Source organism: Phalacrocorax aristotelis, chromosome Z, assembly GCF_949628215.1.
Source record: "Phalacrocorax aristotelis chromosome Z, bGulAri2.1, whole genome shotgun sequence".
NCBI lineage: Eukaryota > Metazoa > Chordata > Aves > Suliformes > Phalacrocoracidae > Phalacrocorax > Phalacrocorax aristotelis.
The window spans coordinates 38,684,077-38,708,617 of NC_134311.1; the positions used below are offsets into that span (position 1 = coordinate 38,684,077).

At 40.6% G+C, this 24,541-nt stretch overlaps 1 protein-coding gene across 4 annotated transcripts; it reads left to right on the forward strand.

The window, feature by feature from the left end:
- Positions 1-551: 551 nt before the first annotated feature.
- UBQLN1 (ubiquilin 1) lies at positions 552-23,411 on the forward strand. Of its 4 annotated transcripts, none has more exons than XM_075079966.1 (11): positions 567-863; positions 8,239-8,390; positions 12,169-12,284; positions 13,447-13,709; positions 14,505-14,663; positions 15,313-15,448; positions 16,033-16,175; positions 17,132-17,215; positions 19,739-19,854; positions 20,173-20,341; positions 22,219-23,411. In XM_075079966.1, the coding sequence occupies exons 1-11, from the start codon at positions 708-710 to the stop codon at positions 22,369-22,371; spliced, it is 1,647 nt and encodes a 548-aa protein (XP_074936067.1). In that variant the 5' UTR covers positions 567-707; the 3' UTR covers positions 22,372-23,411. The 4 variants fall into 4 exon arrangements, with proteins under 4 accessions (XP_074936068.1, XP_074936067.1, XP_074936065.1 ...); XM_075079964.1 differs by having other exon boundaries at positions 568-863; positions 15,313-15,556; XM_075079967.1 differs by lacking the exon at positions 17,132-17,215 and having other exon boundaries at positions 552-863.
- The last annotated feature ends 1,130 nt before the right edge of the window (positions 23,412-24,541 follow it).

Sequence of the window (24,541 nt, forward strand, 5' to 3'; positions counted from 1 at the left end):
AGTAAGTGTTTAAAAACCCATCAGCCTAGGAAGGATTAAGAACTCAAAATTTTTTTGCTGTTGACGAAGCTCTGGCATGTGCCGAAGTGCTCTGCTGCCACAGAATTCAACGCCTCATATGGTTGTGACTAATGTGGAAAAGGAACAAGTGTGACCAATGAAAGGATTAGTGGTTAAATATGCCTGAAATTACTTTTATCTGCAACAAACAAAAGGTCTAGGGGTGGCAAAACCGGGAATTGCCTTCAGTCTTTGGTACTCCTGCTTTATAAATCCATAAGCAGGTTTTAAATTGCTTTAGGAGGAGTTTTAGAACGTTTTAGACTTCCCTGGTGAGTCAGGCTACTGTGGGAAAGTACAATTTTTATTTAAAGGTAAGGACTACGCCCCATGCGCGGGCTACCCACCAGAGACCCCTCCCCTTCCCCAGTGCGCGTGCGCATGCGCCGGGCACGCCCCGGCGCAGGCGCACTGGGGAAACGGGGCGGACGCGTCCCCTCCCTCAGAGGCAACTCCCCTTTCTAGTAACTTCCCCGACGCGCGACGTCATCAGCGTGCGCCGCGCCGGAGCTGGACATATTTCCGCCCGCCGGCGCAGGAGCGGGTAGTGCGGGCTGGGCGCTGCGCCGTGCTGCAGGTCAGTTCGGTCTCACTCCTCCTTCATCACCCTTTCTCCCCCGCACCCCTCGTTCCGTTCGCTCCCCGCCATGTCGGAGAGCGCGGAGGGTCCCGCGGGGGGTCGCAGCCCGCCGGATTCCCCCACACCCGGGGCATCGGCCGGTCCGCGGATCATCAAAGTGACGGTAAAGACTCCCAAGGAAAAGGAGGAGTTCGCCATCTCCGAAACCAGCAGCATCCGGCAGGTGAGGGGCTGGGGGTGTCCGGGGACGGCCGGCGGGAGCCCCCGGGCCGGGTGAGGCGGCCCCGGGCCCGCTGTTGCTGCCCCGAGCAGGGCGAGGTCCCTTCCCGGTGACAAAGCAGCTCCTGCCCGCGTGGAGCTGCTCGGGCGCTGCCTGGCGGGCACCAGGCCTGCGGGAGGACGGCCGCCGTCTGAGGCTGGCGCGGCGAGTGAGGAAACCTACCGCTTCACCCGCTTTTCCCTGGCTTCTCCCTGCCGCAGTCCCGAGAGCCGGCCCGGGAGGAGGATGTAGCTCGCTTTCTAACTGCGAGTTGCCCCGTCGAGCTGACTCAGTCCCCAAGTAGGAGGGTGGCTGGCTGGCATGACTATAGCGAACGTATGCGGTCACCGCGTCGCAGCGCTGTTTTGCCAGCAGTTATCCTCATACAAAACTGCCTTTAAAAACAGCGAGAGGGTTACGCAAAGTTGTCTTCGTTTTAGGGAAGTCTGTCTTTAGAGTGTGTTTGTAAAATGTGCGGTACAAATAAAGCGTGCCTTTTACTGTACTTAAATGTGCTCGTTATTGATACGGTACTTAGCATGGTTGCGCTGTAAGATAACTCTGAATTATTCGGGTCTTTTTTGCTTCCTTGTGGAAGCCTGTGGCCCACCGTGCCTTTGGCTCAGAAGAAGCAGTGACACCTATTCAATCATTGACACTATTTCCTGTAACTCTTCTGTTTTTCTTGCAGGTTTTCCATGCAAATATTGTCTAGAGATTCATTTATTTAAGATTAGAAGGCTACAAATCATAGAAAAAGTGTAATAAAAGTGTAAGGTAGGGGCCCTGTAAAGCCTGCTAAAGAGTCTCCTGCTTGTGAAGTATGTATACATTGCTGTGCTAAAGTACTCCAGAAGGTGAAGTTCTGTTTTATATTCAGTGTTTTTTATGTCAGTGTTTGGCTTATAAGTATCCCAGACATAAGTTTCGTCGAGGTCTTCTCTCCAGCTGCCAGACGGATGAGACTACTCTCTTGTCTTCATTGGTTTTTTGGTAGCTGCAGCATTGTATGCCATCAGCTACTCTCTTCTGCAAGCTTAATCTAGGCATTTCTCCCAAAGGTAAAATGACTGTGTTTGCTTTTTAATGTTGTTCACTGTGTTCCCAGCAATCTCATTCTGAAAGGGGTGCTTTTCACTTCTCTGTTCACCATAGATTTGTAGCAGCGTCAATGCAGTTTTTGTAAAAGTCTTTGCAAGTTTGGGGGTTTGGTTTTGTTTTTTTTAAAAAAGAGATTCATCTGCTGGAACTAAGCTGAGGATCACATTTGTCCTGAAAAGCAGTCTGCAGTTAGTTTGGGTACTGCAGGAATTATATAAACAGATTTACTTAGGACATGAATTTTGTTATCTGTTTGACTTTAACAGGATTGTCTCAAATGTGAGTGCCAGAGGGGCTCCCAGGTTTTCAAATAAGCAATTATCTTAAAAAACTGAAGTAGTTATACAAGCTAGCCAGAAAACTAGTTTTTTCTGAAAGCACCCATGTAAGTTTAGGTAATTAATAGAATACGCTGCTTAAAATGTCTTTGTTGTCCACAGATATATTAAACTCTGAATGTTGTCTCCCTTGGAAGCTGCTGTTAACGGATTAGATCTGCAGTTCTATTTTGATTCCTGTGAAGTAAGATTACCCCTGTGGGTTGCCTGTGTGCTTGGAGTCCTAGACAATGTCATATGTAGTGCTAAAAAATGCACTCTCCCTGTAGTGTGACTAGTATTGGTGGTTTCTCTTAAACTGTAAAAATGAGCTGTTGTTTATAATAAGCATCAACAGTAGATGTGATGTTTCTAGAGCCAGCCTTGAAAATGGGTTGATCTTAAATAAAAAGCAGGTTGAACATCTGTTCAGAAGCATCTGGGATCAGCAAGTGGTTTGTTCTGTTGGTGTAGGTGGGTCTACAATGCCTGCCATATTTTCAGGGTGAAAAACACCCTAAGCAACCCTAAACTCACACAGCAAAATAAAACCCATTCAGTTGCATGTTTTTGTAGCTAATGTTATGGCCTAGTGAGTTGACTTGTTTATTTGTTTGCAGTCACTTCAGAGTACTTCCAGAATAAAAATGCAGATTTTTAGGTAAACATTTTGGGTCATCAGGGCCAAATTTAGGGCTACACAAAGTGTATTTTATGTTGTTCCATTAATGTAGATCAGGTCTGCAACCATCCCAAGCTAGGGAAGATTTTTCCCTATGTTGGAACACTTCAGCAACGTAGGATTTGTTACTGCTGATCCTGTGTTGTGAAGCTAGAACAGTGAGCATGTGAGCTGGAATGGAAAATAGCCTTCAGGTAGAAAGCTACTCCGGGATTCAGTTGGTAGCAAGTGCCACCCATCTGTCTCTTTCTCTGGAACCTATTTGATTGTGCTGAGAACAGTTTGGCACAGTATTAGGAGAAGGACCAAATATTTGCTTCGTTGACTGGGTGTGATACTGATCTTGCTCTGTGCAAAGGCTTCCTGAATACATGGTGAGTAAAGATGAGTACCTGTAAGCCTGCTGACTTTAGCTGACCCCGACAGTGCTGACTTTTCAGCTCAGTAAAACTTGTTTCTTTTGCCTGCTGTCTTTTCCAGGGTCGTGAATTAGCTTTCTGTTGGCAGCAAGGCACTTGAGTATGTGAATTGTTTATAGTATCAGGTTTTCCATTGTTTGGTGTCTCAGCCTTGAAAGACATCTGTGTGACTTTTTATAGAGTCTGCCTTGCAACACACTCCGACTATTAACGTTTCTTAAGCTATTTTTTCCTCAGTTTGGAAGCTTGATTAAAATTGTTTTAGAGCAATGGTAGATGGCTATTTGGTAGAATGAAAACCTTTAGGAGAAGGTATATTGACGGTCCTGGTAGTTGGCTTAGTTCAATGTAAATCCAAAGTATCAGTTATCTAACCGTGGTACTTAGCAAGTGTTTTCTGATAAGTTATGGGCAGATATAGTAAAATAAGAATACCTATTTGAAAAAATACTGTGAAGTGTCTTGCGGGCAGATACTTTTCTGCAGGGTAACAGATGCATTTTGATATTTCAGTTTTTAATCCTTTTTAAACTTTACCCATGTCAAGTAGGGCTTTCCTTTCGCCTGTGATTATAGAAGAAGGTAGCTACGGTGCCATTCTATATTTCCACCATAAAAAAACCTCTCAGAGGGGGAGATACAATTGCCAGTTGTCTCTATGAGGTGTTACTGGACATTGGGTACAAGCTTTCATGCAAGACCAAAATAACCGGTAACACTCAAGGCCAGTGTTTTAATAACAAATCTGCCAGGGAAAACATCTCTAATCACTGCAGAGCACAGCAGACCCTAAAAACCAGCACCAATCTTTAACAGACACAGCAAGTACAAGAGCATGGTGCAGATAGGACAAACTAATCCTGAGAATAGTCTATGCTGTGACCAGCAACTGTTATTATCTCAAGCCCTTTGAGCCCCATGTTGGGCGCCAAAAAGGACTGTTGTAGTTCAGCCCCAGTTGGCAACTGAACACCACAGAGCTGCTCACTCACTCTCCCCCCTCCTGTGGGATGGGGAGAGAATTGGAAGAGCAAAAGCAAAAGAAAAAACCCAACAAAATATAATAAAAAGAAAAAGGGGAAAAAAGGGGGAAAAAACCAAAACTACAAATGATACGACTGCTGACCGACACTGCCAGTCCCCAAGCCACGATTGCAGCCTGCTGCACCCAGCCAGCTGCACCCAGCTGGCTCCCCCCTGTTAACATACTGGGCATGATGTTATTGTGATAAAATATCCTTTTGGCCAGTTTGGATCCGCTCTCCTAGCGGTACTCCCCTCCCCTCCCACCTTCTTGTGTACCCGGCAGAGCATGGGAAGCTAGAAAAGTCCTTGACTAGTACAAGCACTGCCCAGCAAGAACTAAAACATCGGTGTGTTATCAACATTGTTTTCATACTAAGTCCAAAGCACAGCACTACGCCATCTGCAGTGAGGAAAATTAACTCTATCCCAGCTAAAACCATGGCACCTCAGAAGCAGCACATTAGATCCTGATAATTAGAAGAAGACAAACCCACAAGTATTGATGATGGTTTTGGGATTCTGTTTTAGAAATGTATGGGTGATTCTCATCCTGCCTCAGCAAAAAAATAAGTCTGCGAACCTAATCTGTTATTGGTGGTATTTTTGACTAGTAACACTAAACAGCAGACTCATTTGCAAAATACCTTGCACGGTAACCTGGGTTTTATGTGACAGTCTTCTGTGAATGAAGTGCCAAACAGAGGGCTTGGTCTTGCTTATACCTTGTGATTTCAGAAGTCCCAAGGTTGTGCTGAATGCAAGTGAAGCTGATGAAAAGACCTGACTTTGTTGTTGTTTTTTCTTGTTAGGCTTTTTATGTTAATATGCCTCTGTTAGCCAAAATTGGCTTAGTATTCTTGACAATTTTATTATTCTGTCTGGAAAGAGATCTACTGTGCATTTGGATCATGCATGTATGTTGCTATAGAGGTTATTTTGGGGGTCTTGGTATATTGGGTGTTGCATTCATGTCTTCCTGTAGAGTTGCTTTTTCAGATCATCTAAATGACATTACATGCAAGTAGGGAAAAGGAAATGTATAGCGTTTGATGCTCATATACTGGTAGTATTAAGTACTGTTCGGTTATGTTGTATAAATGTTTTGTTTCCTTGACCTTATGAGTAAATAACAGCTTCTAGAAATGCACGACAGGGCTTGGTTTAAGGTAAAGTAATAAGAAGGACATCAAGGTACCTGAGTGTGTCCAGAGAAGGGCAACCAAGATGGTGAAAGGTCTCAAGGGCAAGACTTCTGAGGAATGTCTGAGGTCACTTGGTCTGCACAGCTTGTAGAGGAGAAGGCTGAGGGGTGACCTTATTGCAGTCTACAGCTTCCCCAAGGTGGGCAATGAAGAGGGAGGTGCTGGTCTCATCTCTCTGGTGACCAGTGATAGGGCAGGAGGAAATAGAATGGAGCTGCCTCAGGGAGAGTTCAGACTGGACATTAGGAAAGGCTTTTCACTGGGAGGGTGGGTGGTCACTGCAACAGGCTCCCCAGGGAAGTGCTAATGGCACCAAGCCTATCCAGATCCTCCCTGAACTCTGGACGATGCTCCTAGTGATACCGTTTAGTTTTAGGTAGCCCTGCACAGAGCAGGGAGTTGGACTCTATGATCCATATGGATCCCTTCCAATTTGACTTACTCTATGAATATTGTTTATACTACAGCATCAGCCTTCCAGTAAGAATTAAGTTGTGGTTCTCACTGTTACAACATATTGTGGAAAATACAATAATAAATAAGTTTGGGTAAATTGCATTGCTCTTTGGTTTGGCACAGTATGGTAGACCTTGTCCTTATGCATTAGCTTTGTACCAAATCGTGAGTATTTCTGCTGGTTTTATGTTACTTTGGAATGTGTATTAAGAATAATTAACCAGAAGAATGCAGATCTGGAAGCAACTGCCTGAATAGTTGGTCTGCAGAAGAGGGTCTAGAGTTTACAGCTGTTAAAAAAAGTCAGTGGTGTTACACATTTTTCCACATGGATTTCTCCCTTTTTCTTATAAATACGAATATAGCTTTCAGAATGTGGGGTTCATCCTGTTGTTCCACTAAGTATAGATAAGAACTGGTGTGGAATATTTTGGCCGGTTTTGAGCCCCACACTTACAAAACAATGTAATTAGTTTTGAAAGTCCAAAGAGTGGTGGGAATGATCAGACTAGAAGAAGGCCCTCAAGGAAAGATTAGTCTTGCTGCAACCCTTTATTCTAAGGAGAACAACAGTCTGCTTGCATTGTCCATTGTGGGCAGGACAATGAAGAAATAAGATAGTGAAATAATGGAATAGGTTTTTTGGAAAAAGCTGCTGGGAGCCTTAGAACAGACTAGATAAACATGTCAGGAGTAATTCAGGTAGGTAGTCCACTTTGGGAAGGAATGGACTGGGTGACCTTCTGGAATACACGCTAGTCTAAATATAGCCAGTACAAAGGCTGCATTAAAAGTTGTTTCCCCAAGAACTGGAACCTGTGCTGTGTGAGTAGACTTTTCACTAACCAAGGGCAACCTCCTGCCCAAACAGATTTCTTACCTTTGTTGTGTCTCAGACTGTCTTTTTTTAATCTGGGTTTTTTTTCCACTTCCTATACTATAAAACCTTTCAATTAGAGACTCAACCTTCAAAGCGTAATACAGTGGGATTTTACTTTTAGTCCTGCGTGTTATAAAATGTAATTATTAATAACTAATTGCAAAATGAATCTTTTCCTATATGGAGTGAGAATTCCGTAGGATGTTTGGGGTGTTTTTTAAAGTAGTGTGGTCAACTTAATTTTAAAATGTTCAATAGGCTGACCTTCTGAATGGATTTCTAAATGCCTAGGATGGCTTTAAAAATACTGAGCCTAGTGACTAGTCTTGTTAAGTAAATTTATCTGGCTTTCTTACAATCAAGTCATTCCTTAGTGGTGTTCTTCAATATCTTTCCTTTTAAGTTTTGTGAACTTTTTGCTCTTGGTAAGAGCATTTTTCTAGAGTATAATAAATCTCAGTCAGAATTCAATCAAAGCTTAACCTGGTTATTATTGGCTAGGAGGGCAAGAAGGTATACAGTGGGCTTCCATGTTCAGTTGTTTTAATGAGGGCATGATTTCCTGGTCAGGTGAAGAATGTGGCTATTCACCATGCCCTGGGCTGCAGTCTCATTTCATGTAGATATGTCATCAGCTGAATGAGAAAGCAGAGCTACCTGATAGGTAACTTTTGCTTGTGTGGAAACGAATGCTAGTTTTGACGCATGGAAGGCAGTAAAAATGTGTCTGAGAGGATACTTCACTGTGCAGTTCCAGCAAAAGTGTGGACAGACTTACTTTACTTGTGACATTGCATCCTCAGTCTTTCAGCAATGGGTGCCTTCAGTGGTGCGTGTGTGTGTGTATATATCTCTTAGTGTATACTTGCTAGTATGTCATTATATACATACTTTACAGTGTGAATATATATGTGTATCTATAAGTGGTATGTATACTAGTATATACTCTTTGTCATGGATGCATGCCTGATGGAAGTCACAGTAGTCTTTAAGTGGAGTCAGATTTTTGTAGATATAGAACTAGTGATCTAGATCTGAAACTCTTCTGGTTCTTATTGTACAAAAAACACACAACTATTTCCCATCATTCTATGGACAAAAAAATTGAACTTAATAAAGAATTTCTAGATGGTGTAAAAATGTGCAGTGCAAGTGGGGTAATACATTAAATGTGAACAAAACAGCCTGTCCTTATTAAAAAAAGTATAGTTCAGTATTCAATTATATAAATGTATAATCTTAACTTTTTTCTTTAGTTTAAGGAAGAAATCTCTAAGCGTTTCAAGTCCCACATTGATCAGCTTGTGTTGATATTTGCTGGAAAAATTTTAAAAGATCAAGATACTTTGACTCAGCATGGAATTCATGATGGACTCACTGTTCACCTGGTTATCAAAACGCAAAACAGGTAACCTTCCTAATGAGTGATCTTCTGTTTACCTTGAAAAAGTAGAAATATTCTTAGTTCTTAAGTTTTCTGTTGGACAAACCTGGATTTGACCAAATCACTTTTATCAGCTCCTTAGTCAACAGTTGGCGTAGAAAGCCAGTCTGAAATTACAGTGCTTTTTTGGGGGTTTATCTTGTATTTTAATTGGAGTCATGTTTCTAAAATGGAAGTCTCTTCTGTTATTTCTTTTTTGTTTTAGTGCTGAGTACTAGCTGTGTTTTGGCTCCGTACTCCTCAGATAGCAGCACTTACTGTCCATAAAGATATGTTGTGCAGCTTGTCTTTTCACATGTGAAAACATCCAGTGAATCCTTATTCAGTGTTTTGGTAAAACAAGGAAAGAAAATTTTTGAGAACTGCTTTACTGCAACTAATTTATTTCACGGAACAGAAAGACTTGAATTTTAAAATCGTTTTTGTTGTTGTATAGGTGAGGAAACTTTAAAATGATGAGAAGTTACATGAATTGAGCTATTTCATAGAATCATAGAATTATTAAGGTTGGAAAAGACCTCTAAGATCATCAAGTCCAACCATCAACCCAACACCACCAAGCCTCCTAAACTATGTCCTGAAGAGCCATGTCTACACCTTTTCTGAACACCTCCAGGGATGGTGACTCCACCACTTCTCTGGGCAGCCTGTTCCAATGCCTGAGACCACTCCTTCAGGAAAGATATTTTTCCTAATACCCAATGAAAGTCTCCCCTGATGCAACTTGAGGCCGTTTCCTCTCATCCTTTCACTAGTTACTTGGGAGAAGAGACCAACACTTCCCTCACTGCAGCCTCCTTTCAGGTAGTTATAGAGAGCAATAAGGTCTGCCTTCAGCCTCCTCCAGGCTAAACAACCCCAGCTGCCTCAGCCAATCCTCATAAGACTTGTTCTCCAGACCCTTCACCAGCTTGTTGAAGTGCTGGAGTGTGTCAAGAAAAGGGCAATGTCCTTCTTGTAGTGAGGGGCCCAAAACTGAACACATTATTTGAGATGCAGCCTTACCAGTGCTGAGTACAGGGACACGATCACTTCCCTACTCCTGCTGGCCACACCATTCCTGATACAAGCCAGGATGCTCTTGGCCACCTGGGCACACTGCTGGCTCATGTTCCACCAGCTGTCAACCAGCACCCCCAGGTTCTTTTCTGCTGAGCAGCTTTCCAGCCACTCCTCCCCAAGTCTGTAGTGTTGCATGGCGTTGTTGTGACCCAAGTGCAGGCCCCAGTACTAGGCCTTGTTAAACCTCATACAGTTGTCCTCAGCCCATCGATCCAGCCTGTCCAGGTCCCTCTGCAGAGCCTTTCTACAATTGAGCAGATCAACACTCCTACCCAATTTGGTGTCATCTGCAAATTACTGGGGTCACACTCAATCCCCTCACCCAGATCACTGATAAAGATGTTAAACAAGACTGGCCCCAAAACTGAGCCCTGGGGAACACTCCTTCTGCCCTGGCTGCGAACTGGGTTTAGCTCTGTTCGCCAACTACAAAACACATGCATGATGTCATCTGCACATTACTTCCTGTGGAGTGCCCAGACATAAAAGCTTCAACTAAAAAATACTTACAGCAAGTTGGGTAAGATTCTGTTGAGGGATATATATCTTGCTTCGTCAATAATGTGTGTGTTCTAGACTGAAAGTTGTCTTTCTCCTGTTCTATGTAAGGCTTGTTTGTGGTAAGGGTCTTCTCCTATAGGAAGAGATCAGGTGATGAAGGAAAGAGCATGGAACTTAGGAGACAAAAGATTTCCCTTTCCAGGCCTCAGCATGTCACAGAGGCCTATTACTAACTGTTGTGGTTTAACATCAGCTGGTGACCAAGCACCACACAGCCACTTGCTCACTCCCCCTCAGTGGGATGGGGGAGAGGATCAGAAGAGTAAAAGTGAGAAAACTCGTGGGTAAAATGAAGACAGTTTATGTAAAGGAAAAGCCCCACATGCAAGCGAACAAAACAAGGAATTCATTCACCACTTTCCATTGGCAGGCAGGTGTTCAGCCATCTCCAGGAAAGCAGGGCTCTATCTTCTTGGGAAGACAAACACCATCAGTCTGAACGTTCCCTTGCTTCCTCCTTCTTCACCCAGCTTTGTATGCTGAGCATGATGTCACATGGTCTGGAATATCTCTCTGGTCATTTGGGGTCAGCTGTCCCAGTCGTGTCCCCTCCCAGCTTCTTGTGCACCCTCACCCTGCTTGCTGGTGTGTTGGTGTGAGGAGCTTACATTCTTGCAGGACTGTCTTGTCTGTCCTGGGGTTCTCTCTCTGTCAAAACCCTTTTGTCTGCACTTGCAGAGGTCTCACTTCCTTCCCCTATGCCTCCCCATCCTGAAATGTAGAGCTGATAGCCATCTCAATCTTATACCCAGTAGTAGCTAATACTGCAATTTTGTGCTTCGTGCATCTGAACTTGTGTTCTGCTGTTGTAATGACTTCTGCCTTTTTTTGCCTCCAGTCTTGAGTATGGCAGAGAGGCTTCAAGAGTAGTGATAGCAGGATGCTTTTAACTTGCAGAACCTTCAGAGGGTCATACGTTGGACCTACAATTACTATACACACTGAAATAACAGTGCCGGTCTTGTACCTTCTTGCACTTTGCCTCTGGGCAAAGGAACATCTTTGCGCAATGCCACATTTATGGCTTTTGGGGAATTTTTGGTGTCCCTGCATTGGTCCTGTCAGCATTGCAGTCTGTCTCAGTTCTCTCCCACTTTTTGCATAACTTTAGAGGAGTATTACCATTATGTTCAGGATGTTTTAATCATGTCTCCGACAGGGATGTACAAACAAAAAATTACAGACCCTTTGCATGTATCTACCCTATTTTCAAATGAGGCAGTAAGGTTTTCACCTACTAGCTTTGCTTGAATAAACTAAAAGTATGCTCCTAAGACCTGCTAAAAAGAATTCCCAGCACAATGGAATTCAGCTTTGAGAAAGTATAACATAGCCCTGAACCACCTCAACATTCTTTTTACTAAGGTACCTGGATTTTATGCTTGACCCAAAAGACAAGACTTAGACCCTGCCAGTGTGGCCTGGCAGTTGCTGATTTTTAGCCATGAGTATCAAGACTGGATTGCTCCAAACCACTGTACACTATACCATTTACTTTTCTGTTGACTGCTGCTGCTACTGTTGCTGCCATATGTCTGAATAAACAAAAGTTCTTTCCAAAACTAGATTTGAGGATGATCCTTTCCCTTCTAAACAATATTAGACGTGTAACTTTCAAATAGGAATCCTCATATATCCCAGACAATCCTTGTTGAAAAAAAAGGTAATTTTATAACAGCACTACATTTTCTAGAATGATGCAGGCTTCCAGTATGATCTTGTAAGCTGGCCTATACAGTGTCAGTGTAGCAGTGAGTGATTAGCAATGGGCAGTGCAGATGCATTGAATTTCTGAATACAGAGTTTGAAGTCAACACCTGTAATTCGTTCACAAGTAACAGGAGGAAACATAACAGCAAAGTGGATATAAAAGATCATATGCACTTGGCAGGAATTTCAGTCTTGAGGCTTACAGACTTGACACTCAAACCATTATCTTGAGTGTATATATCTCCAGCTTCCATAGAAGCACTATGAACTGCAAGTTTTCAGGCTTGTCTACTTTTCTGTCCTGCTTTGAGAACTTTCCTTGTCTGTTACATGAAAAGGTATTCCTGTATTTAATGGCATTATTTAAATTAACTTATTAATCTTGCAACTCTTAAACTTGCTTTTTTAGATCACAAGAGCACCCAGGTCAACAAGGAAATGCCACTGGGAGTACTGCTACCACATCAACATCAAGCAGTAGTACCTCAACAGCAGCTTCAGCAAGTAGTAACCCTTTTGGCTTGGGTAAGAATATTTGTTAGGTAGCATGGTGGGTATCTTTACTTGGATTCAGGTAACTGTCCCTGAAGCTTTATTATAACGTAGACAGAACTTTAAACAAAAAAAAAGGCAAAAAACTTATTACAAATATCTATGTTACTGGATGTAGAAGGTTTCTGATCAGTAAGTTATCAGAGGACGGTTGTTTTCTTAATTTTATATGTGCTGTTTTTCCTTCAGTAGTAAGGTGCCACTGATGTTATATTCTGGGACTATGGGTAATGAAAATCCTCCAGTGTCCTTGTGCTCCTTAAAAGTGCATCTGAATTGCTGTGAGGAGAGTATTGATGAAGTTGGACCTGTAACATGAAGCCAAGATCTGGAACAAAAGTAACAAAATTGCTGCTAAACTTAACAATTCAGTGTTTCTCAGGTTCCGAGTCTGATAGTGATATCAGTCTTCTCTTTCATGAATAAAGAGGTTGCAGTCTGTTGACTTAAAAACACTATTTCCATAATCACAATAGGGTTTTTGGTTCATTGTTTTTTCACCTCATTTGCTTTAAGGGGGTGGGTAGGAGTAGAATTGGAAAAGCTAACCAGAGTAAGCAATTGCTTTCTTAGGTGTAAACAGTTCTTCAGACTGACTAGTACCTTCTGAAACTTTTTGTTTGGACTTGGCAAAGGAGGGGAATTCAAAGCATAATTAGTTCTTGGTGCATTAGTAAGAAGAGCTCTATTTTTAATTAGAATAGGGAATATGAGTCATATTGGGAGATCTCTCTTGGTTATAGTCTAACCAAGAGGAGACAGATAAACAATGATTTTAAATGCATTGGAAAGTGTTGCAGGGTGGGGGGACATACAACTTGTTAAAATTCTAACAGCTTTTCTTCTCATTTTCCACAGCTAAGATGCAAGGGATGTCTGAGTTTTGGGGCCCTAAATGTTGTGTGTATTTCCGAGGCGGTTTGTTGGATTTTTAGTTATATATCTTGTTATTTAAAGAAGCAAACTCTTGGTGGATAACTCCTTAACAGCCTTGCAAAGATGGACTTTCCATTCTTTTTCACTATTTTGAAGTGTGGGATGTTTCAAGTATTTTTGTATTTAGAAAGAACCTGGGTATGTTAAAAGTATACTATAAGCTGAAAGTTCAATTATATTTTTTTTCATCCTTTTAAAGGTGGCCTTGGAGGTTTGGCAGGTCTGAGTAGCCTGGGATTTAATACATCAAACTTCTCAGAGTTGCAAAGTCAGATGCAACGGCAACTTATGTCCAACCCAGAAATGATGGTTCAAATAATGGAAAATCCATTTGTTCAGAGCATGCTTTCAAATCCTGAGCTGATGAGGCAGTTAATTATGGCTAACCCTCAAATGCAGCAACTGATACAGAGAAATCCAGAAATCAGTCACATGCTGAATAATCCAGATATAATGAGACAGGTATGTAGATCTCTCTAAGTTCATGACCTTTGATTATACTGTAACTGTGAACAACAGAGCAGGAATTGGACATGCTTAGTCAAGTGCTTAAACATTCTTTAAGTATTTAGGCTTGTTAAAAAAATCCATAAAAGGATGCTGTAGGCAGCTGATATTTGTATTTCTAGTTGTTAATGTCTGAAATAGACTGATAATTCAGAAAACCTGCAGAATAGTTTTGAAAGACTCTGAAGGCTGTGTAATCATGTCTTCTGAGGTTAGAGTTAGATGTCCCTGTGTGTACTTGAAATCTTTTGTTGTATAGATGAGTTTACCAAAAGTAGTAATTCTCCAAAATACCACACATTTTCATTTAATCTAACTTCTGAGTGTTTTCAAAATTAGATAGTATGTAAGATACATTGTGTGGCAGAAGATATCAAAAAACAAATGGGTACTTCTGAAAATGTAGGTATTTATTTTAAAGTTCATATTATAGTCTGCCTGCTGTAACTATGTTAGAAATGGTAGGAGTATATTGTGTTGAAAAGATCAAGAAAGAAGAAAATAGTTCATTCAATATTTTTCTCCTCTTCAGCCAGTGCTTCCTGACCTGACCAACATAGTGACAATTGTGGTAGAATGCTGGCTAAATATCTAATTCAGTTGACTCCCACTAATCTGACATCTTGATTTGACTTTAGCCATAACTTCAAACTGGATAATACAGTAGTAACTGAGTTATTGCCAAATGCTGATGTTTTCACTTTAGAACTGATTTCTTATTAATACAGATTAAATGTTCCACTTCCCTAGACACTAGAACTTGCTAGAAACCCTGCAATGATGCAAGAAATGATGCGAAACCAAGACCGAGCCTTGAGCAACCTAGAAAGTATACCAGGTGGATACAATGCCTTACGACGTATGTACACAGATATTCAGGAGCCAATGTTGAATGCAGCACAGGAACAGGTGAGAGAAGATTGCAAGTGCCACTGAAAGTAAATTTTTTTAAAATAAAGTCATGTAGGTAATGTACATTTCTAAATGTATACTTGACAAAAGATTTCTTGAGACTTGAAGTCAATACATGGCCTCTTACTCTTGAGAGGAAAGCTTTAAAAAGTCTATGCTTTTCTAAGCTTGAAGAAATACAGATATCACTTTGTGTGTTTGAGAAGCTATTTTAAAGTTAATGGATTTCTGTATTATGTAAATTTGAATTCCTTCCATTCTTTTCCCTAAAATTCTGAGGTCCAGGAAATTTTTTTAATGCTGTGTTTAGCAGCTGCGAACCCAAGACGGGAAGAAAAAACAACTTTGAGGTTGGAAACCAGCATGCAAGTTATAATTCTACTGTGATCAAAATACCCGTGTAGTCGCAACACTGCTTTCAAAAAGAAATGTGATTTAATTTTTTTGGAGGTGCTAGTATCTTTCAATGTTGGTGTCTTTTCAGAATATTTACAGTTAATTACTGTAGGATGGTGAGTATAACTGATCAAGAGCCATCAACATTTATCTTCATGTGTAATTTTGGAAAGGTAACTTGCTATTTATAGCAGACTAAAAAGTGGTTTACTTTAGTAGATGATACATGTTTGCTTTCTTTCCTCTATAGTTTGGAGGTAACCCGTTTGCTTCTCTAGTAAGCAATGCACCAACAGGAGGGGACAGTCAGCCATCTCGTACAGAAAATAGAGATCCTCTACCAAATCCGTGGGCTCCTCAGTCCAGCTCACAGGCTTCCACAACAGGTACCAGCACCAGTGGTGAGAGCGGTGGCAGTAGTAGTGCTGGAAACAGCACCTCTGACAGTGCGGGACAGGGCTCAACTGTACCAAATTTGGGACCTGGACTAGGAGGTATGTATGTGATTGCAGTTACATATATTTCACATACTTGGGAGTTTGCTGAAATGATTCTTTCATTAGAAAGAGGTTTTGGTTCAAAGCTTTTATTGCTATTTACTTTCATAGAACATTGGACTAGTATGAAAGTCCTCTGTAGTAAAACAAACATGAAGAGTAAACTTGGATAATAGTACTTGTGTATTGCCCTAAAATAACAAAGGTGGGGAATCTCTATATGAATAATAGTATTCTTCTTTGGAGGCAAATGTGAAAACAGCTAATAATGTGGGTACTTTGGTACTGCTTGTGGGATACAACCTCTGTCTTAACTTCTAGGGTAGATGCATCTCTCTAAGCAGAACCACACTGAGGTGTATTTCAGAGCCTAAATTCTTACAGACCAAGTGCTTATATCCTCGTTTTATGTAGTCTAATTCCTGTGATAATAGTCAGGATGTTTACTAAAGTGGCCTCTTACTTTTTTTAAGCTGGTATGTTCAACACACCAGGAATGCAGAGCTTATTACAGCAAATAACAGAAAACCCGCAACTTATGCAGAATATGTTGTCTGCACCCTATATGAGAAGCATGATGCAGTCATTAAGCCAAAATCCTGATCTGGCAGTACAGGTAAATGCATTTGGTGTAGTAATGTATTGTGTGAATTGAAGAAAAACAAAAAAAGAGTTGCATCTCTGATACAGTGAAATTTTCAGTTATGCAAACATCTCAACAATTGTCTGTGGTAAATGGCCCAGTTTTTAGTGTTAATGCCTAACTCACTGAAATTACTACCTACCTACACTTAAGAATTTGTTGCAGAGAGCTTCTTCAATTTGTAGTTGGACATCACACTATTCATGCTTCTAAAATAACTTGTAAGTTTGTGTGTTACGTACAGCACTAAGCTTCTGACCCAGCATAAGAACGAGTTAGACAAAACGAATACTGTGGTTGTAAATTAATGTAGATCTGCCAGTAAATAAATACCCCACTAGCTTGGGAGGAAAGACATGACAGGAGAGGAGTTGATGCCATATCTAGTTGTTATTCTGGTTTTAACTTGTCTTTTGTGACCTGTGCTCACTGTAAAAGTGCAGGTGGTGTTTTATGAATGGTATTATAGAAGTGCTTTCAAATTTTACTTAAGTAATATCCAAAGTCAAATCCTGAACTGAGATTAAAAAATATCTTTTCTGTGTTAAACACTCACTTGGAAAATATCCCTGACTTCAGATGATGTTTATAGGGAAATTATTATTTAGATCTGTAGTGGAGGCTGAGCAGAAAAGGATTTTCTTGTAATGAGGTTGTCTTGGCAAGGATCTGGCAATTCATTCACTTAAAAGATCGAAACAAAAACCAAATAATACCAAAATAACAACAAAACCAAACCAACAACAACAAATAATGCCTGCCTGCAACATGTTCTGGCTGGTGGTTTGTAATAAGTTTAAGCCAAAGTAGTAGATGATGATTATTCTGTGAGGTTGTGTTCATAGACTATTGGCATGTAAGTTGTTGTCTTAAAACCCCCTGTGGTTTTTACTGCTTTATCTTTGAAGCGAAATATTTTTTCCCCATAGATGATGTTGAATAATCCTTTATTTGCTGGAAATCCTCAACTTCAGGAACAAATGAGACAGCAACTTCCTATTTTCCTTCAGCAAGTAAGATGAGATACTAGCTGTTAACATGCCTGCAAGTCAATGAGCAATATTTTTAGTAAACTAGTGTGTGTCTGTGGCTAAAAGCTAGATTCTGTAATATATTTGTATTAGCTTTAGACACCACCTTAGATTGCCCCTTGATAATAAATTCTGGCTTAATGTCTCTGTCCCCTTCATCAGTTAAACCTGACTTTTAGTGGATATTTTTGTCTGTGGCTAGCACAGCTGCTTGGATTTGCTCTTGCTTCTTTGCTTGCAAGGAATAATTTTTCTTCCTACACATCAGCCAAAGAACACCAGCTTGTGACATGATTTGTATCATAAATTAAAAGATCAGTACTTTACCTACTGCTAGAATAAAGTTTCACTATGCTTTTCTCATACCTCTTCAGACCTGCCTGAAGTGTTTGGGTAAAGAGATCTTGCGGCATACATTGAAAGACCCAAGTCATTACCTAATTCAAAAGAAGTGGGTTCTGAAGCCTTTTGCCTGTAAAGGCTGCTGTACTGCTATCTTCCCCTCGTAACACTGTGCCTGCAGTGCAGGTATATGCTTGATATTAGCTGTCACAGTGTGTAGTAGTACTGTGTTCCCTAAATAGGAGCAAGCAAGACTTTTTTAGAAATTGAAAACTTAATGCAATGCATGAGTTCTATCGTTAGGCAGTCCTTGCAAATTAGTGTAGATGTGCATTCCTGAGATCTGATTGTACACAGGCAGTTTTGTAAGTAATTAATACATACATGAATTACAGTAGCAAGTTCAGTGTTCAGAAGAAACTGTTTAAATTGTTTCAACCACATGAAGGGCTATAGTGTTTTGTAATGCCACCACTTGTGATGACTCAGTATTTGAAGAGCAAGCACTTCATGTATATTTTGAAATCTATGCATAAATGGTAATTAATGAGGCCACAGTAGGAATAATTTCTGTTTCCTCTGGGTATCTCCTTCTATGAGTATCACCTTGGGGTTTATTTGCACAGCTAGTTTCTCTGTTGTATTCACTATGTTAGGTCAGATGATCAGCAGCATTAGCAGGTAAAGTGAAGTGGAAAAATATCTGGGTATTCACAGAATGTTGACAATATTGCAGCTCAGTCTTCCTTGCTTATCCACTGGTGTTTGTATTATGGGATCGGGTGACAGAAACCATAGAAAGTTCCTCTCCGTAGTGGAAGGCAGTTTTTGCAATAAAGGGCAATTGAGTAGTAGAACTAGGAAAACTCACCTGTCAGCTGCTCCATCTCCAGCTTTTATATGACTCTTAACAAGAGTTGCAGCTACTTAACAGCTGGAATTAATAACATTAATAGAGACATGATCCAGGTCACCTAAGTGCTCTGAGAATTGTTGGGCCACCATTTCTGTGAAACAACTGCAAATATCAGACGGTAAGTTGTGATTTAAATATTTTCTTAAATTAAATGCAGCAGCTTTCTTTGGAGAACCCAAAATGTTTCCCTCTTTAAAATTTAGGTAAACTTTGCCAGCTATATATTTAGTTATTCTCTGACTTTAAGCTGTCAGGAAAATAATAGTCCAAGAGATTAACAACTTGCCATGCTAAAGTCTCATTATGTACCCATATTCCAGACCAGAGGTTTTCATGTCCTATTCTGCAGTTCTCCCTTGCGCCAGAGGAAGTTTGTCCATAATATGCGCATTTCTATGTGAATCAAAAATGTTTTTGCAGAGAAGGAATTTGGTCTAGTTGCCAAGTGAAGGCTGCTAAGATTAATAAGCTTGTCTGCTCTTTGAAGTAGGTCTATCTACCAAGACTGTCACTTGTGTGTGAAACATTACTTTTCACTTACCTGCAGCACCTCTAAGCAGAGGTGAGCATAAGCCATTAGTTTTGCTTTTGTATCTGAAACAGTCATGTTTCTGGACATTTAATTTCAGAAATTCCTTTTAATTATCTGTGGATGTGAAAGCCAGTTCTTAACTGAAGTCACACTAGAGTGAGGGCCCTTGAATATTACACATTTCACAGAATCAGAATCACAGGTTGGAAGGGACCTCAGGGAATTTGCTTGCTACTACGTTTTGCAGTGCATATATTTGCATTTCTCTAGTGCTACAGATACTAAAATAGTCATGCTCAAACTGCTGTGGTCTGAATTTAGCTAGGAAGAAAAAATTATTGCAGAACTTTTTCTTAGGTATCTCTTGGTAAAGTTTCATTGTGTTCAGTGTTGTTGCTTACCACTAGTATGATACAGGAGAATGATGTTGGACTAATAACAGTCCTATGGCTTTGAAAGATGAAGTCTGCTAGAAGAGGTAATGAAAAATACTTTTCCTAATGTACTTCTCATTTGAAAGACTTTGTCCACATCTAGAGAGTTCATTCATGACCTCCTATGAAAGTTTAAAAAAAACCCGAAGGATTTCCTGTAAATATTCAAATACGAAGTTGGAAAACGAGTTCTGAAATTATGTTGGGCTCTAAAAAAATCTAGTGATAAAGATTAACTTTGAACATCTGCATATGATTAAGAGTTTCTCTTGTTTTCTTAGATGCAGAATCCTGACACCTTATCAGCTATGTCAAACCCTAGAGCAATGCAGGCTTTGCTACAGATACAGCAGGGTTTGCAGACACTGGCAGCAGAAGCACCGGGGCTTATACCAGGGTAAGGATCAGTCTTATCAATTTAGACAAGAACTTTTCTCTTGTGTTATGTTGTTCATACTTCTTACATGTAGAGATTTACGCAGTTTTTATTAAAGACTCCTCCTCCTGCCCCTTCTACTTTTTAACTAAACTTGTATTAGAATTTGTCACATTTTGCCTGCCATCCACTTCTAAATAGTGATGACTCTGGTCTTTGTCTTAGTACTTTACTTAAATTGTCATTCCCTCTTTGACAGGATTTTTACTCAGTAATTAAACAAATGAGAATAGACAAGCCAGTATTTATTATTCAAGTGCTATATTTCTTTTTCCGCAGATTTAATCCTGCATTAGGTGGATTGGGAAGCACTGGAGCTCCTATAGGGTCCACTGTACCTAGTTCTGTTCCCAGTGAAAGTACAAGTCCAGTATCAGGAACTGCTGAACCTGGTCACCAGCAGTTTGTTCAGCAAATGTTGCAGGCACTTGCTGGTGCAAATACTCAGGTAAAGTATATCACTATATTCTAGATTTTTTTTTTAAATTCTTACTTTATTTTTTCATTATAAACAGCTAGAAGGGAGGCTGATAGTTGAGAGGAAAGCTCCCCGGATGCTTCTCGTCAAAGGAGAGCAGAGGAGGGTTAAAAGTGGTGTTGCAGCCATGCAAGTAAATGCTGGAAAACATCAAATTTGAGTAAAAGTGTCCTCTGAACAGTTGATGATTTTTTTTTTATAAACTCATCTTCATACCCTTGAACTTCTGAAATACTTGGAAAGCTTGAGGCAGATTGAGGTGCTAAGGTTCACTCGCAAATGAAGTGTGGGCTGAGGCAAGAGAAAAGCTTAGGCATATTGAACACCATTACCTCTGTGGGTTTTGTCTGTGTTGCTGTTACACTCTCGCTGTAACTAAGTCTCTCTCCCACACTTTGAAATAGCCATGCTTTGGTTAGTTAGAGCATGGACTTGTTGTGTGGCTTCACTGGCATCCTGCAAGTCCAGTCTGCAGTGCATTCTGTTAACATACTGAGTGGGACTATCAGTTTCCAGAGAGGCATTTTGTTAATACTGTGTGGGATTAAGGGTTTCCAGAGAGCTCCAGAGGTCAACCAAAGCAGCATTGCCAGTAGTTGTAGGGTGATGAGCAAGACTGCATTTAAAGGAGACACGCTGTTAACTCTCATGAGTGCTGTGTGAAACACCACCTTTACACTGTGGTACATACGCAGTGTAATAGCAGGCTGCTGGTGGAAGGGGTGGTCCTGCTTTTTCCTCCTCTGTTGCCACAGGGTGAGTTAGTTCAGGTTGCTGATCTGATAGACTTCTCTTGTTATCTCACCATGAGAAAGCATGGGTGGGTGTCACTATAGGAAACCATATTATCATCCATTTTGACTTATTATGCTGTCAAATCTTAAACCACTGGTCAACATTCTGTTTAGTTTTGCTTAGAAGAAGCAGGTGGGGGGCAGTTCTTAAATTTCACATTACATCTTTACATTGTATTGGTTTGGAAACCACATGCAGACTGTAAATACTGGTAGTGATTTCATGATGTATGAAACTGTTGAATTAGAACAAAAGCAAAATTAGCAATAGCTGCACAAGTTTTGTGTTGGTATCTAAATCGACCCCTTGACTTCAAAAAGTGACTTCTCAGTACTAGTCCAGCATATTTGTACTGGTTTTTCCTGGGATAGGGTTCACTTTCTTTACAGTAGCTCGTATGGGACTATAACTTTGCTATAATTCTTCTGATCCAAAAATGCCTCTGAACTGAAGATCATAGCACTGAAATCATGCAGAATTTTGCCGTGAGTTTGTGAGCAGGGTCATCCCATAAAGCACAGGTGACAGTTTGCCTTATACTGTAGCTTTCTAACAACTAGACTTTTGGTAACTTTAGTCAACAAATACTTGGAGCATTAAAAAAGAGGTGAATTTTATGTCAAGGAAGTAAAAAAAGCCTGTGACATTCACCATTGCTGACAGTGACATCATACTCCTTGCTCTTCGTCATTGCTAGGTTGAACTTTGTTCCATTTAAAAAAATCTATATGCGTATGTTTAAGAATCTGTTCATAGGACATGAATTTATGCAATTTAATTTTAATTTTTTTATCAAACAAGCAGCTTTTCCTGTAGTTCAAGAATGGCATGTGTAAGTACTCTTACACTCTTACTCTTAAAATTGAAGCTGCTCTGACTTGTCAAAGAGTAATTCAAGTGTGAATTGAATTTATGTCATAGTATAGTTTTAAGATCTTGAAAAATGTCAGAAATTATTAAAGACGGGGAGTGGTGCAGGACTACCTATGTTTAAATACTGTACTTTGCTAAATGTGTTATGCTTTTATAACTTGACATTTTGTTCTTCGCAGTTAGAAAATCCGGAAGTTAGATTTCAGCAACAACTGGAGCAGCTGAGTGCGATGGGGTTTCTGAACCATGAAGCAAACTTACAAGCTCTAATAGCAACTGGAGGTGACATCAATGAAGCTATTGAAAGGCTCCTTGGCTCTCAGCCTTCATAGCAATGTTTCTTTATCTTGAAAAATCTAATTTATTTTTGATAACAGCTCTTAAATCCTTAAAATATTTGCTTTATTTCATTCTGACTCTTGGGATTGTCTTGTTACAACTGAAACTGGTCTGACACATTTTAAGGTGGAGTGCATTAGTTTTCTTCAAACAGTGGGAATCAATGCAGTTGCATCCGTTGCATGCATCACACTTCTTTTGTTCTGCATCATTTGTGATGTTTTTTTTGTTTTTTTTTAAACGATGTCACCTTCCACAGTTGGGTGAACAGGTTTTGTCTGACCTACAACTGTCCAATTTGCTTACTCCTTAAACATTAGCCTTCAGTAGTAATTTATGTAGAATACATAAATGAAAAGAAAACAAATTAATTGAAGCTACAATCTGTGGGTACCCATACTGCTTACTGTGATTTTGGCATGTACTTTTTTTGCTAGCAAAATGCTGTAAGATTTTACCACCTGAGTAATCTACCATTTTTTGCTTTAATTTGTATAAACACAATATATACAATGGAGGCAGCTCATTTCTAGAGCTTTACACACTGCAATAGAATGAGATCATAAGTAACGCAAAAAAACGGGGAGAGAGGGGGAATTCATAAGACATGTTTTTGGTGTAGAATCTTCCAGCATCTTTGGTAACCATCTCAGCAAAAATGCTTAAGCAAGTTCAGTTAAAATATACTAGAATTACAGTTCTGGTTATCTCTTTACATCTAACTGTACAGAAACTCGCATTGTAACATTGTCTCAGTATTCACAAAGATTAACTAAATTACCTCTATCATTGTGCAAATTAAAGGGGCACTGACTTGTGCTCTGGAATAGCTTCTGAGGCTTTTTGGCTTGTTCCACCGAGATTCTAATATGTACTCTGATTTGTAATTGGAAACAATACTTTCACTCACGGTCATGTGATATTCTAATTACTTTTAACCACCATGTAAAAAATACTGTATATCTTTTGAGTTTTTATGGGTAGTTACTTCTCTTGTGCACAGGTAATAAGTGAATTAAAGACTCTTCAAGCATCTTGTCTCTGTGTGTTTGCAGTTGATGATTACCTAGAATTTGAGATGACTGACCAGCTTAAGAGTTGGCATCTGAGTGTAACCTCTGGGACTATTCACCACCTCTGGGCTAAGATTAGTGAACAACTCTTTGAGTGTGAGGTCGAGGGGAGAGCATAAGAGGCATACTAATGATGATAAAGTAGGGGTAGAAGAAATAAAAAACACTACTGTGTGTTACTGAATTGCATCCGCTTTTTATTGGCCTTGCAGGTCAGTGCAGTTGCGAACATCCTCACTCAATTCCTATATTGCTTTTAAATACTTGGCTTCAACAGTCTCTTTCTTCTGATGGTACAGGTATAAGTTGAGTCTGCTCTAAAATTGCTTGCAAATGGTGTAAAACTACCCATTTTAACTCCAAGTTGTTGATCAACATGCTGGTTTTTGCTGAGAAGGGGTTAATTCTCTTCACTGTGGTGCCTGTGGTGGTCGGACCTTTCCAGACCTTTCCAGCTTCGTGCAATGTGGGCAGGGGTCCGGGAGGGGCGGGGCCACAGCCAGGGCAGCTGACCCCGACTGGCCAATGGCACATTCATCCCATACCATGTGACACCATGACCAGTACATTAACGGCAGCCGTTGGCGTGGGGTGGGGGGGTGGGGCGGTTGCTGCTCGGGGACTGGCAGCGTCAGGTCAGCGGGCGGTGGGCGGCTGCATCACATGCAGTTTCTTTTGGTGGTTCATTCCCCCTTCCCCCGCCCCACCCTGGGTTTTGCACCTCATTGTTTTCCTTTCCATTGCATCTTTTGTTGTTTTATTTTAATTATTAAACTGTTCTTATCCCAACCCACGAGCGTTACCCTTCTGATTCTCTCCCCCATCCCACCAGTGGGGGAGTGAGCGAGCGACTGTGTGGGGCTGAGCTGCCGGCTGAACCGTGACAGTCTTTTTTTGGTGCTTCTCTCCACCCCTTATTCCATACCATTTACACCATGCCCAGGTCCCATACCATCCACTACAACTTCACCAACCACCACCCCTCCCCTTCCCATCCTTTAACATAATACACAGACATCATTCCCTTACTTCATGGACCTTCCCTGTAAAATGTCCATAAAAATGTCCATTGAGTTCACCCAGTCCATGA